The 15,604-nt window shown below is 43.9% G+C and overlaps 1 protein-coding gene across 4 annotated transcripts in view; it reads left to right on the top strand.

Moving 5' to 3' along the window:
* CRIM1 (cysteine rich transmembrane BMP regulator 1) overlaps positions 1-15,604 on the top strand; it is a 210,045-nt gene that overhangs the window by 168,878 nt on the left and 25,563 nt on the right. For all 4 annotated transcript variants that reach the window (XM_060412267.1, XM_060412266.1, XM_027966933.3 and 1 more), the window contains 2 exons: positions 933-1,148; positions 6,607-6,828. In XM_060412267.1, coding sequence (XP_060268250.1) covers positions 933-1,148; positions 6,607-6,828 — 438 coding nt within the window. The remainder of the gene's footprint in view (positions 1-932; positions 1,149-6,606; positions 6,829-15,604) is intronic.

Raw genomic sequence — 15,604 nt, 5'->3', positions numbered from 1 at the left:
TGTTGTGTTTGGATGATATGAACACGGTTAATATCTTCATACTTCTCATTTCCCCAGCACAACTTGAGGGCAACTCCCAGTGCCTCTTGAGACATTTTCAGCATTAAATTCCCTCTCTATCATTATCATCTCACCAGGAGCTCCAAATCCCCCCTCCACTGGGGAAAAAGAGCTCATGCTTGCCATCAACCTCTGAGCGTTTACCTCTCTTGATCATATCACCGAATGTCTAGTCTCAGGTGAGGTTTCACGCTGTAAATTCTGAGAAAGCATTCCTGCTCACTGGGCTGACAGCTGGTCTATAGTGGGGTATGTCCTGCTTAACAGCAGGACTTACTTCTGAGCCTAAAAGGACTCAGGGCCCCAGAGATAATGAAGAGGATGAAGCACAAATCAGTTGGCAATTCTGTTTAATCTGTAGGCATATTCATGATGAAAAGAAGCATAAACTTAGGTTCAACTGCCTTGTCTCCCCTTAATATTCTGAGTTCTCAGTTTTGTCATAAGTAAAATAGGATAACAGTACCTGTTCACACAGCTGGTGTAAGGAATAAACGAAGTACATGTAAAGTGCTAAACATGGAAACTGGACCATAGTGAGCATTCAGTTAGTGAAAGATATTTATTCTAGACAATCCTACTCATTCACAGACATCCCCTAAGAGGCTCCTGTTTCCTTCAGCAGTGAGAGTCCCTGTAATTTAATTGTCTCGACAGATTCTGTCATTCCATGTTGACAGGCTTGAACCATTTCTGAAGAATAGCCCTTCTGCCTTATATTTCTGTGCATGGAATGTTTTCTCCCCTATCCTCTGGGTAGGAGCCACCAGTTCGTCTCCTCTGTCCCTCAAAGCCCACAGCACCGGGCTCTTCCCAAGCTGGTGAGACTGCAGCCGGGTCATTTCCTGTGTTTGGCTCTTCTCGTTCCGCAGATGACTTCGTGGTGCAGAAGCCAGAGCTCAGCACGCCCTCCATTTGCCACGCCCCTGGGGGAGAGTACTTTGTGGAGGGAGAAACGTGGCACATTGACACCTGCACCCAGTGCACTTGCCACAGCGGGCGGGTGCTGTGTGAGACGGAGGTGTGCCCGCCGCTGCTCTGCCAGAACCCCACACGCACCCAGGACTCCTGCTGCCCACAGTGCCCAGGTAACCGGCGCTGCGTCTCGGGGAGGCCCTGGGCAGGGAGGGCCGGGGCTACAGCCCGAGCCTCGCCATCCTGCAAGACCAGTGGGCCGGGTGGAGCCCCATGGGGTAACGTGCCAGGCCCAGTCACCAGCATCCCAGACAGGAGTGACCCAGGCAGCCGGCTTCCTAAATCCACTCCCTTCTGTCGATCACATGTTTATGCCATCAGTATGCTTTGCACCAGAGGTGACTTTAAACAATAACAGAAAATTGTTTGTTTCTACCTTTTTTTTCCCTTAACCATAAATCGCAGACTCAAGAGAGTCCTGAGGCACCAAATTATTCCAAATGATTTTGCTATTGTGAAAAGTCATCTTTGTCATTACAAAATGTGAAGAGCGATTATTGGTAAAAGAATGTAAATTAAATTTTTTGAAAAATGTAAGATATATGTGTTTGATGAAGATACTTTGTTAAACAGAAGAATTGCTAAAGTATGCATAACACCCACATTTTCAAATCTGCAGTGATGAAGAGCCGAAAGGATTCAACGACCAGCGCTGCATATGCACAAAGAGCACTATTGTTTTCTTTTTTTTTCCAGTCCTCAGATAATCTGCCCTTAGCAGATGAATTTATAGTCATGTAACAAATACAATGAAATGTTGTCAGACTTTTTAAACATAAGTTGCTGATCTTGCAACTAAGGTAGCAATTCTAATTAATACCAGAATATATAACTTTTTTCCAGAAGGTACTTAGTTTGTATATGTATCATTACCAAGTAGCTAGCACACTAGTGTTGCTTTGCTGTTGCTCAGTCTTTTATCTTTTCAACTTAAATCAATAATCATTTATTTTCTAAATGTATATTCTTAGAGCATTTCTGCTCCGTAAAACATACACCCTTGGATTTGATTAATTTCTTTACATTGGATTGTCTAGTCAACCAACTAGAATCTAGTATTCTGTCATTATATAACCAGCGTAGTTGATGTCCAAAATCTTCCTGGGTTCACACTGATGATATTTTTAATTGCATCAGATGAAATTGTAGGGATAGCCACATTTTCGCTGTTGTCATCATGCCGTGCTGCTTAGGTAGTATCTTAGTACAGAGTCTTTGGTGTAATTTTCAACCATGTTAATCTGAAAAGCTTAGTTAGTGTGACATCTTTTCTAGTATAATAGTTCAGATGTGTTATGTTGTTAGGACATACCCTGGAAATGACAGTGTTAGTCGCTTAGTCGTGTCCAACTCTTTGCGACCCCATGGACTTACCCCACCAGGTTCTTCTGTCCGTGGAATTCTCCAGGCAAGAATACTGGAGTAGGTAACCATTCGCTTCTCCAGGGGTTCTTCCTGACCTAGGGATCAAACTTGGGTCTCCTGCATTGCAGGCGGATTGTTTACCCTATATACCCTAGTCTCTGCTATATTATATAACATAACTCTTTTACTTGGATACAAACCCTACTAATGTTTCTGTGTTAATGTATGACCATGACTATTCCCATCCTCCTGATGAAAACTACTTTGAGTGGTCTTTTCAATGGTAATCATGAAGTTAAATCCATTTATAGCTTCATTTTACAAGTGCTTAGGGACTGCCTGAATTGAGCCATGGGGATCCTGGGGTTGATGAGAACAGACACGACTCCTGTCTTATGAAGCAATAATCCAGAAGAGCTGAACGGTCTAGTATTCTACCTTTAAGTAAATCACGACAGAGTGAGAGGAGTGCCTGGAAAGGAAAGCATTTGAAAAAAAGCACATGTAGGAACTTCCCTGGTGATCCAGTGGCCAAGACTCCATGCTCCGAATGCAGGGGGCCCAGGTTCCTCCCCGGTCAGCGAACTAGCTCCCAGATGCCGCAGCTACTTTCAAGTGTAGCCAAATAAATAAATATTTTTTAAAAAATAAGTTTAAAAAGCACATATAACCTAGGAAGCTTTAGCTAAAGTGAGAAGTACCTCAGTTGCTGCCCATCTTAGGATCTGAGAAGAAATACAGAGGTTGGTTTAGGGGACAGGACATCTCGACGACCACTGGCCCAGATTTAACCTCTGACTGAACTCAGAGGTTCAGCCCAGGCGAAGAACAAGAGGTCCCTAGAAATGGGACTCCTTTGTGTGCTAAGGACTGATTTCTTAGAGCCAGGCCTCAAGGTCAGTGCACATGAGCAGAAGCCCTGCCAATTCTACCAGGAAATGGGAAGAAGCACCCCCTGTATACCTGGCTTTGACCTCTCCTTTATTAATGTATGTCTAGGTGACTCTTCCTTTCATTGCATATGACTTGAGGGATACTTCAATGGTAGCCTTTATCATGAATGTTAAGACTTTGTTTCCTAGCTCAGTATTCCAAAGGCTACACTTACGTCTGTGAATAAGCATGTCCCTGGAATGATCTTATATTTTAAAATCAGTCACCTACCCCATCATTGATCTTTCAGAACTTTCCATTCATAGTTGTGTTGCAGTGATAAAAAGTCTTAAAATTCAAACCATCGCTTTCTTCACCTCCCAGTGAAGGTCGACAGCAGCACTGATAAATGGAGTACTTCACATCTAGAAGAATGCCATCTCTCATCTTAGGATCATGTCCTGCTGAGTCACTTCAGTTGTGTCCAACTGTTTGCGACCATGCAGACTGTAGCCCTCCAGGCTCCTCTCTCCATGGGATTCTCCGGGCAAGAATACTGGAGGGGGTTGCCATACCCTTCTCCAGGGGATCTTCCTGACTCAAGAGATCAAACCTCATCTCTAACGTCTCCTGCATTGGCAAGTGGATTCTTAACCACTACTGCCACCTGGGAAGCCCAGTCTTAGGATAATTTTATTGTAATATTGCCCCCAAATGATATATAGGTAATAAAACTAGAAGAATTGCATCCCTGTAGTGATTGGGTCACCTCGGATGCTTTGTCGGTCCCTCTCTCCTTAACTTACACTCTCATCTGGCCTGGTTTAGAACAAGGTCTGGAAGTGGACTCATGAAGAAAGATTGAGCATCCCTGTAGGTGACGATAAAGGGAGAAAATAGAAGAGCACTTCTTTCTTTTTCACGCTTTTAAAATTCTCTTTCATTTTTGATATTTTAAAGTTGGAGAGAAGCATAGCACAGAAGAGAGAGGGAGCTGGAATAGAAATGAAAAGAATGAATGAACACCAGTGAAAGAACTGGTGAAAAACAGAATAAGTTAACACACTATTGACCGGGGGATTTTTGTAGAAACTAACGCCTATGGCCAGCAATTTGTTATGTAAGTGAATATTGAAACATCTCCAGTCAATAATATTTGGGTCACAGAAAACATACTTATATGTCTGTAGTCAGTAACTTGTTAATATTTGGAATCAGAGGTATAAGGAGGGGTTCTCCTTTCTTCCTAAAAATGGAAAGATGCCCAACAAAGGAAGATACCGTGGGCAAGATACCAGATGACAGCTTCATCAGGGTTCACTTAGTCTCCTGCCCTTGGGGCAGACGCTTCATCTCAGCTGCAGGTCTCACTCCAGCTCTGCGGGCACACCCCTGTGTCCCCTGAGGTCCCCTCCAGACTGTAGGATATTCGTTTCAGCTGCTAGTTCATGATTTCATCACTGCTTCCTCTTCTGAGTTTTCAGATACCAGGTTGGGTGTTGCTTGCAAGAGCTAAGCTGTCATAACCCACAGAAACCTCATGCCCGCCTGCAGAACCTCATGTAGACTAGTGTGAGTTGCCCTGATTGCCAGCCAAATCAAAATTTAACGTCGGTCAGTCTCTTAAAGAGAACTTGGCCCTCAACACGGATGACCCAGAAAAGGTCCCTGAGAAAGCAGTCCCATCTTCCCCTGTTTAACTCACACGCATGTGATCCAGTTTTCCTAAAGCTGAACCTGGAACACTTTTGCAGCAGTGGAAACCAGTGGCTGTTCTTTCTCTGTCACTGCCTTCAGGGCTGACAGTAGGAGATCCAGTTACACAGTTTGGTCTCAGAGCCCAAAACAAAGCAGCTACCCCACTTCTCATAGAGACTCTCCTTATCCAGCCAAACTTGTTGCTGGAGAGTGTATTCATGAGGGGAACAGAAAGTGGAACACTGAGAGCTTCTACAAGACTGTGATCACTACATGTTTATTACAGAGCAGACTTAATAAAGTTGATTCTGAGAAGAACAGATGATACTTCTGTCCCTGTGTCCACTGAGAAAATGGGATTCTCTTCAAGAATTGCTGGGTGGAACCATCCTGTCTCGTCTAGACTCTCAAGTGCAGAAGTGGTTAAAAGTGCTCTCTTGTCGGTGACATTACTCAACCAGGAACCTCACCAACTTGTACTTTGCTTTGTTATAGCCCATCAGCTTTCTGCTTGAGTTAACAATTCTCAAGTCATTTCAGTGAATGCTGAGACCCAAAGAGATATCTGGGGTTTTCTGGCAACGTTCTTTTCTGTTAAGTTGTTGCAAGATTTCGAGACCCTCTGGTCTGTCTGTACCTAGGGAAAACATACAAGACTTGCAGCTAGCTTCTCTGTAGGTACGTCCTCAGGAGTTACTACATTCCACATCACCTTTTAGCCATTTATGTGAATGCCTGAACATTGAACTGTCACATGAGGTTTAGAAGTCTGTTTGGGTGTTGGTTGGCTAGGACTGCATGGGGCTGCAAATAGAAAACCCAGCTCAGTTTTTAAACAAGTAGAGGTTTCTTTTCCATGCATTATGGGAAGCTTGGAGCCAGATGTTGACCACATTGATTTAGTATCTTAGTGATAGCAAGGCCTCTCTTTTACAGGTAAGAGAAGGATATTACAGCTACAGGCCACAGGCTCATAGTCAAGGCTGGAAGGTTAAGGGTCGCTTTACGTCTGCCCTTCTTTTAAGGAAGGGGCAGCTGGGACTTCCCTCATGGTCCATTGGTTAAGACCCCACTCCCGCTGCAGGGGGGCTCAGGTTCAGTCCTTGGTCGAGGAACTAAGATCTCACATACCACGTGATGTGGCCACAAACACAAAAATAAAAATATTTAAGAAAAAGGGGGACGTGAAAGCTTCCCCAGGTCCCCTGATTACCAGTAAATCCATTAGCCACAGCTTAGTGACAGCTGCCCTTAGTTGTGCGGGAGGCTAGAAAAGGAAGGAGCAGATTGTTCCACCTGTCGTATCAACCTTGTGGTCCAAGTCCTCAGCCACCCCACCTCCTGTCCCCCAAATCAGGATTTTGTTATGCTAAGGAGAAAAGAGAGCATGGATGTTGTGCAAACAACTAACAGAATCTCTGCAACAGACCTTTTGTGTCTGTTGTTTTGCTTAAAAACCCCAGACCTGGTCCGAGTCAGACACGCTCTTTCGTTCCTGAGTCTGTTTTAAGGAGACACACGAATGCCTGGTGGGCAAGCGCGCTTTGTGTGGGGCAGAGTGAAGCTTGCTGTGTTGCACAGTGGGTGCCCTGCAGCATCTTCTTTCCCCTACTGACCTTCTGTTCACTTTTGCAGATGAACCTCTCCAGCCTTCCTCATCCCACAATGACAGTGTGCCTAGTTACTGCAAAAACGATGAAGGCGATATATTCCTGGCAGCTGAGTCCTGGAAACCCGACGTGTGTACCAGCTGCGTGTGCCTGGATAGCGTCATTAGCTGTTACTCTGAGTCTTGCCCTTCTGTATCCTGTGAAAGACCTGTGTTGAGAAAAGGCCAGTGTTGTCCCTACTGCATAGGTAAGACCAAGAAAAAAAGTCCTTTCTCTTGCCCAGAGACCACTAATTCTCTATTGACAGCTATATGCGTAGATCAGTTAGTAATTGTGAAATCCGTTTTTCTGGTTGACACACCACACAGACCCAGTATAGGTCACAACAGGAGGAGCAAAGATGTGAAAGGTGTATTCCCAACGTAAAACGTGTGGAGAGTACAGAAATGCTTTCTGAGGATATCATAGTGTTATAGTGCTGTCAGGTTCTTCTGGGCTCCTTTGGCTTTTGGGGATTTTCAGTATTAGAGTTAGAACTCTCTTCCTTCACCCTATTACTGACTGTGGTCTTTTTGTCCACACAGAACCACCGTGTCTCGTATCAGAGTACGCTTAGTGCCTGAAGCTTGCCACTACCTTAAGATCAGCCAAATACCAGATACTGATTTAATCTCCCAGTTCTCCCTGTCTGCTAACACTTAATTGATCCTGTTTAGACCATGCGGTTGTCCATGTTGAGGGCTTAGGGACCCAGAATGAGGCCTATGTCACTGTCAGAGCCCTCTCCTTCATGTGACCCACGGGGATGTATCTTACGATCAGAGGACATACGTATATTAGCCCCTGACATCTATACCAAAACTGGTCCTATGCACACAAGCCAGATGCTGTTCTGGAGTCCCGAAGGTGAGGCTCAGACAGCTGGCAGCTCTAATACAAGCACAGTCCCTCCCAAGGCTCTCACACTCTCTGATTGCTTCTGTCTCAAGTAAAACTCATAAAGTCAAGTGAAAGACAATGACGTATCTCAGTCCAGTTGTGAACCTATGATCAAAGTTAGCAGGTGAAAAATTAGGCAAGCTGTATTAATGGCAGGCATCATGCGTTTATTGTTGAAGATATTTGCATGCTTTCTAGATGCAAGTCAGTGCATATATGTGGTAAATGCGTGAGGAGGAGCAGAAATCCTCTGTCCACAGGACTTTGTAGCAGCCTGTGTAGATGAGTCAGTAAATGGAGCTCAGGTGCCCACCGGCCACCACTCAAGCTTCTCAGGATAGCTCCTCTGGCCACTCTGTGGGGTCACTCCCTCTGAACGCTTATTCTGCACATTAGTATACAAGAGATGGAAAGATTTTAAAACACAGTTTCTGGTCTCAGGAATTTTACAGAGCTTGATTTTCTCAGTGTCATGGTTAGGGAATGTGTGAAAATGGATTCTCCTCTTTTCATAGGGTGACTGTCTATCCAGTTTATTCTTTAAACTGTGCTTTTGTGAGTGAAGCGGGGACTGTTCATAATTTTGATGGGACCATGGCTCTCGACCAGGAGTGTCCCAAGCCAGTGGGGACCTATGGTTGCCCCACCTCTTAGTGACAGGGATGTTAGATCTGCTATAATACCTATAAGCTTTGTAGCTTGTAAGCAGATGCCAAAAATCAAGGCATCCATCCAGCTTACTGCTATATATCTTCTCAGAGAGTTGACTGGCATTCATCTTGTTAAAAATGGCATAGCCTTTGATAAGATCTGAATGAAAAGTGTAACCAGGTCACTATTTCAGACCAGGGCATTGGTAGAGGGGGCGGAAATGTACAGCCAGGACCAGCGTATTGAAATACCAAAACTTCTGTCCTAAGGAGACAGTTTATAAATCAACCAGGAATACTTGGATCATAGTTGGAAACCAGGGCCCAGGAAACCTGAGAATTCTGTAACCTTTAGAGGAAAAACGTAGCTGTGAATTTCTCATGTGTTGAAATGCTCTGAATTTTTTTTTAAGATAAAAAAGTTCCTGTTGTGTTTTGCTGCTTAATTGGTGAATATGTGATTAGTAAGCTGCTCAACTAATTAATGTGTTTCCATGTGACAGTAGTAAGTCACTTTACTGTCTCACAAAACCAGTTTAACAAATTGATACTTATGGAAAGGAACCTGCATATCCTAGTATTCTGTGTTCTTTGTCTTTTTTTTTTTTTTGCTTTCGTATTTTCCTATTCCAATTCCTGCATCTAGACTGTACATTCTTCTTTAGTGTGGGGAGGAAAATACCAGTTTGGCCTCAATTTGTGATTTTGATTTCAAATTAGATTGTAAGCACTTTCACTAAATTGTGGTTCACATAAACTCATAATGACAGAGTAGAAATTTTGATTCTGTTACAACAATCCCTACCCCCACTGCCCCAGCCACATTGATGCAGGTATAACTGTATTATATAAACCTATGAGGTATCCTCTGCCAAACGTATTGGGGATCTTTAACAGCTGATGAGTAATACTGTGTGCTGTTATCCTCACATTCATCTTAATTGCTACATACATGTTTTATTTCTGAAATAGTCATTGTTATCATTTAGTTGCCAAGTCGTGTCCAACTCTCTGCAACCCTGTGTTGGACTGTAGCCCACCATGCTCCTCTGTCCATGGGATTCCAACAGGCAAGAACAATGGAGTGGGTTACTATTTCCTACTTCTCCAACCCAGGGATGGAACCCAGCTCTCCTGCTTGTTAATCCAAGCAGATTCTTTACCAAGGAGGCACCTGGGAGGCCTTGAAATGGTCATTAGGAGCTTCTGTATGCATCACGCTGCTGCTGCTGCTAAGCCGCTTCAGTCGTGTCCAACTCTGTGCAACCCCATAGACGGCAGCCCGCCAGACTCCCCCGTCCCTGGGATTCTCCAGGCAAGAACACTGGAGTGGGTTGCCATTTCCTTCTCCAATGCATGAAAGTGAAAAGTGAAAGTGAAGTTGCTCAGTCGTGTCCGACCCTCAGCGACCCCATGAACTGCAGCCTACCAGGCTCCTCCATCCATGGGATTCTCCAGGCAAGAGTACTGGAGTGGGGTGCCACTACCTTCTCTGCTGTATGCGTCATACTTTCTTGCAGTTAGCCTTTCAGATTGGGCTTCATTCTTCCTCCCAGCTAATATTCAAGTATATGAAGTCAAATTCAGTTCATGACTGCGCTATGAGGATTTTCTGATCCTCCAATGGCACCCCACTCCAGTACTCTTGCCTGGAAAATCCCATGGATGGAGGAGCCTGGTAGGCTGCAGTCCATGGTGTTGCTAAGAGTTGGACACAGCTGAGCAACTTCACTTTCACTTTCATGCATTGGAGAAGGAAATGGCAATCCACTCCAGTGTTCTTGCCTGGAGAATCCCAGGGACGGGGGAGCCTGTTGGTCTGCCATCTATGGGGTTACACAGAGTCGGACACGACTGAACCAACTTAGCAGCAGCAGCAGCAGTTTGCTCCCTTCACCTTTCCAGACTTCTTCTCTTGTCAGCTTCCCATCAGCATGGTCCCTCTGTAAGGACACCAAGCCTGGGCAGCCGTAGCACGCTTGTGGGCAGTTGTCAGCTCTGCCCCACTGGCAAAGCCTGCATCCCCATCCACATCATCAAGCAAAGGGAAGAAGTGGGAAGGCCATCATTCTGCATGTGCTAAAGCTCCGGATGGCCTCTCAGCGGGCTCCAAGGACCAGTTCTTTCATTGTCTCCTGTCCTAGGCTTTCTCAGTGTGAACCCAGCTCCGTGTTAACCCAGGCAGTCTGTTCCCGGGGTCATGTGTACCTCCGCCAAGCCTGCAGCGCTGACCTCACCGTGGCTGCAGATCACCTCCCTGGGTGCATTTTCTTCCAAATCAGTCAAATATAGATTTCTAAAAAACCGGATACCTGCCTTTGATCTGACTTCTTTTTTTAGTGATAAAACCTCTGAAGAAAAGTGTTCTTGCTTTCATCTTGTAAAGTAGCCTTTTTTCTTACCACAAGAGAACTGAAAAGGGTGATCCTGCTAAACATAGCATTATTACAAATGTTTGGTGTTCCTTTCAGATAAATTATCAAGTCACCAAAGTGCAATGATAATGCTTCTCTCTAATGTGTGAAGGCCTCATATTATGTGTGCTAATTTAATAGAATGTGTAATACACACATAATTAATAGGATTGATGATTAATTTTGAAAAGTGAACAGCTTTGTCTAATTACTTATAATACCCATCATTAAGGAATTCATCTTTGTACTGGAAAGAAGCTAAGTAGTAATTACCCAATCATTTTAATGGAACATCTTCAGATTCTTGAATTTTTTCTATTCCAGCTTCCTACACAAATACAAACTTAGATTTTATTCTCATAGGCTTTTTGACTGTCATGATGGCTTAAAGAAAGGAGAATGAGAATCAAGAGATGACTTGAATGTAGCTCAGGTGCGGATAAAAGGCCTGGTGGGAATTTTTTTGTGTGATGGCAGATTTGACACATGGTTCGTTAGAAACAGCAGATGCCTTCTCCATGTCAGACTTGCAAGGTAGCATCTGGGGCCTTGTCACTGACTACATGCTATGTGCCTTTTTGGACACTTGCTGAAGAAAAAAATTATTTCAGTGCTTCAGTGATATCTTTATCCCATCACTGCTAAAGGCCAGCAGGTGGTGTACCACCAGCACTTCCTGTGCCTGAGGGGACGCTTGTCCTGACACATCACCATTGCTCTGATATCTGTGTTGGTGATGCTTCTGCCAAGGGCCAAACTAGCGTCTTCTGTCAGCAACCCAGCAGATCTGCACCATGTCCAGGAGCACAGTCATTCCCGAATGTTATAGTCACAACTATTACATTTGCATTATGTAATATAAAACGTTATAAAATTGATAGTATCTATTACCATAGATATTATCTGTAATATTATAAAATATTATAAAGAAAGGGCACTACATTGATCATAAAGATCTTTCTTCATTTAATGTTTGGGGTCTTCAAGCCCATATCACTGCTGCGTCATACCTGATGACTTTGGAAATGTAGATGTTCAGGTTTCCCCCCCCGACCCCCGACCAGATGAGGAGCTGAATAAGCAACTTTTGTGTGGGCCAAGTCATAAGTATGACTCAGTGCATAGAATGCAGTAAGTCCCCAGCATATGAACCTTGAAGCTGCAAACTTTCAAAGATGAAAACACGCACTCACGTGTTCAGTCACATCAGTTAGTTTGCATGTCTGGCACACATTGTCCCATTCGTGTATCCTCTGCACGTGGCTGTGTTCTTGTGTGCTTGACTGTATAGGACTATAGAGAGTACAGTAGTACAGTGTCTTCATTTCAAGCCCAGGATGTCCAAAAACAAGCATAAAAGCAGCAGTGACGTAGCTGGCACTGTAGTGTACTTGTGAAGGTAGTGTACTACGAGATTAAAAATGTTTTCTCTGTTTCTTTGTGTCTGTTTTGTATGTGTTATTTGTGTAAAAAGTATTATAAACCCATTACGGTATAGTACTGTATGCATGCTTAGTTGCTCAGTCGTGTCTGACTCTTTTGCCACCGTATGGACTGTAACCCACCAGACTCCTTTGTCCAAGGGATTTCCCAGGCAAGAATAATGAAGTGGGTTGCCATTTCCTTCTTCAGAGAATCTTCCCGACCCAGGGATCAAACCCAAGTCTCCTGTGTCTCCTGCATTGCATATGGATTCTTTACCTGCAAAGCCATCAGGGAAGGCTATTTAGCCGATTGTGTTAGTTGGCTGCCTAGGCTAAATTTGTTGGACTTATGAACAAATTAGAATGTGCTCTCGGAATGGAACTCGTCCGTATGTACGGGACTTGCTGAATTGTCTTGAAACTTAGCATTTGGCAAGCATTTTTATTTATTTATAGCTGTATGTTATTTTATAAAATATATGAGGTCAGATATTTAGAGCCAAGTTTGTTGGCTGGAAATCCCTGAGTCACTGCATCTTTCTCATTTAAGTTTTTGTCAAATGTTTAGTTATTTGGGGAGGATAGTCATTTTTCTTCTGTGTGTTAGTCTACACACACACATATTTATTTCATAATTTGATGTGAACAAAATTATATTCTGATTACATGTCTTCAAGTTATCAGTATCGTTTAAGGGTCTTTAAGTATCTCGTATCTTTAAGGATCTGTGAAAATGAGTTCTGGTATAGATGGTACATGAAAAAGTGGTTTTCTTGTGCGTTCTATCAAAACTTCTGTCTGATTAGAGATTAGCTACTTTTGTGTTTTTATATGTCTTATATTAACATTTGAGTTGGAGCTTTCAAGTGGAGTCCAGCTGTCTTGGCACTCAGTTGTACTGGTGTCATTATATTTCCTCTCCACAGTGATCTTAACTAGCAAATGATTAATAATATTTCTCCTTGGTAAGGAGACTTACCAAGACTTACAACTTGGTAATGGCTGCACTTTATATCAGTCTATCATACTACATTCTTTTTTGCCTAGATTTATGTTTATTTGTTTAGGTATCTTAGAGATAAATATAAATACTGTCTATTTGGAACATCTATTGATTATTGCATATTTAACTCAGCCCAAGAACCAAACAGGAAATAGTTAATGCAGCGTCCAGATGGGGAAACAGTGGAAACAGTGTCAGACTTTATTTTTTTGGGTTCCAAAATCACTGCAGATAGTGACTGCAGCCATGAAATTAAAAGATGCTTACTCCTTGGAAGAAAAGTTATGACCAACCTAGATAGTATATTCAAAAGCAGAGACGTTACTTTGCCGACTAAGGTCCGTCTAGTCAAGGCTATGGTTTTTCCAGTGGTCATGTGTGGATGTGAGAGTTGGACTGTGAAGAAGGCTGAGCGCTGAAGAATTGATGCTTTTGAACTGTGGTGTTGGACAAGACTCTTGAGGGTCCCTTGGACTGCAAGGAGATCCAACCAGTCCATTCTGAAGGAGATCAACCGTGGGATTTCTTTGGAAGGAATGATGCTCAGTACTTTGGCCACCTCACGAGAAGAGTTGATTCATTGGAAAAGACCCTGATGCTGGGAGGGATTGGGGGCAGGAGGAGAAGGGGACGACCGAGGATGAGATGGCTGGATGGCATCACGGACTTGATGGATGTGAGTCTGAGTGAACTCCGGGAGTTGGTGATGGACAGGGAGGCCTGGCGTGCTGCAATTCATGGGGTCGCAAAGAGTCGGACTGAGCGACTGAACTGAACTGAAGATATACAATCCATAGGACTAAATGTTGTGCATTTTTAAGCCATCATGTTATAATACTAGCATCTTCATTGGAACACTTTTCACAGCTGTTTCTCCAATATGTTTTCCTAAAATTAAAAACTTCCATGTATTGGAAAGAGAATGTACTTTAAAGCCAAGGTGTTATGACCCCATCTCTGGCATATTCTACCTGTAGGTCTTGGTGATAAGACGTAACTGTAGGTCAGTTTTCTCATCTGTAAGATGAGAATAATAATATTGTTCTGTACTTCACTAAAGTTCTGTGAAAATTAAGTGATATACATATGTGCTTGCATGCTTAGTCACTCCATCGTGTCTGACTTCTTTCTGACCCCATGGACTGTAGCCCATCAGGCTCCTCTGTCCATAGGATTTTCCAGGCAAGAATAATGGTGTGGGTAGCCATTCGCTTCCCCAGGGAATCGTCCCCATCCAAGAATCGAACCTGGGTCTCCTGCATTGCAGGCAGATTCTTTATTGTCTGAGCCACCACTATGAAAAATCCATACATATGTGAAGTCTGTTTGTTGTTCAGTTGCTTCCATCTCTTTGAGACCCCATGGACTGTAGCCTGCCAGGCTCCTCTGTCCATGGAATTCTCCAGGCAAGAATACTGGAGTGGTTAGCCATTCCCTTCCCTAGGGGATCTTCCCGACCCAGGGATCAAACTCAGACCTTGTGCCCTGCAGGCAGATTCTTTACCATTTGATTCATCAGGAAGCCCAGTGTGTGAAAGCTCCTTAGAATGGTAAAGAGGATATGGATATTTATTGGCTCAGAGTTACAGCTCTTTGAACACATGGTGCACCTGACCTAGGTGGCAGACACCACAGGGACTCTTCATATCTCACTTTAAGTACAGCACCCACCTTTCTGCAAGAGAAACTGGATATCGCATCCCAGTGATGAATTTCTGAAGAACGCAACTATCTGAGAAAACACTTTGGTGATATACTTCATCCTTCACACTTCTAGCTTAAATAGCCCATGGTGCCCTCAGTCACCTTATCATGACCCCAGTGGAAGCAGCGTGGTATCTGCAGGTTTGTTTTGCAGCTGAGTGGTAGCAGTGCCTGGCCCCCAGGCCTCAGAGCTTCACTTTCCTTCCATGCCTCTGGACATCACACAGAAGAGAGAGGGAGCTCCTTTATTTTTCTGTTTGCACTGAGAGGCTAGTCCCGTTTGAGGAGTCCATGGGACTCATTGTACAGGATCCACTGTGATTCCTGGAAGCAAAGGATGTGGTGTTTACTATCAGGGGAGGCACCCAAGTGCTTCCTGCATGTTCCTCAGAGCTCTGGCTCCCTGGGGCCCCTGCTTTGCAACCCCAGTGGTCACAGACAGTGCCGAGTGATTTGAGCAAAAGGAAAGCAGGATGCTTTTCTGTGTATTGTTTGGAGGGTGTAAGACGGATAACATTCGGTTGTCATGCACTATACTAACTTTGGAACTGGTCTAAAGTTGTCGTGACAAAAATAAACAGGGTTTGATTTCAGTTTGTTTAGATCGTGCCCTCCACCCTAGGAAGCATCTCATCTTGCTTATCCCATAGGCAGCTTTCCCCTCTCACTTCTGTATCCTTTCCAGGCCCCTGGCTGTGTAAATAGAATTTCAAGTTGTTCTGGTTAACTTGGGGGAAACTTCTGAGTGGCATGTCTTTATCTGAGCTTCTGCTCTGTGTTCTTATTTTAAAGATGTCTCTTGCATGGAAGGGAGACTGGCACTGGTGCTTGCAGAATACTAGCAGGTGCTTTTGCCTCTGATTTCTGCCCAGGGGGCCAGCCCTGATTG

Source organism: Ovis aries, chromosome 3 (genome assembly GCF_016772045.2).
Source record: "Ovis aries strain OAR_USU_Benz2616 breed Rambouillet chromosome 3, ARS-UI_Ramb_v3.0, whole genome shotgun sequence".
NCBI classification, from domain to species: Eukaryota; Metazoa; Chordata; class Mammalia; order Artiodactyla; family Bovidae; genus Ovis; species Ovis aries.
Note: the sequence above shows the minus strand (reverse complement) of the source record. Positions and strands in the feature narration are given on the sequence as shown.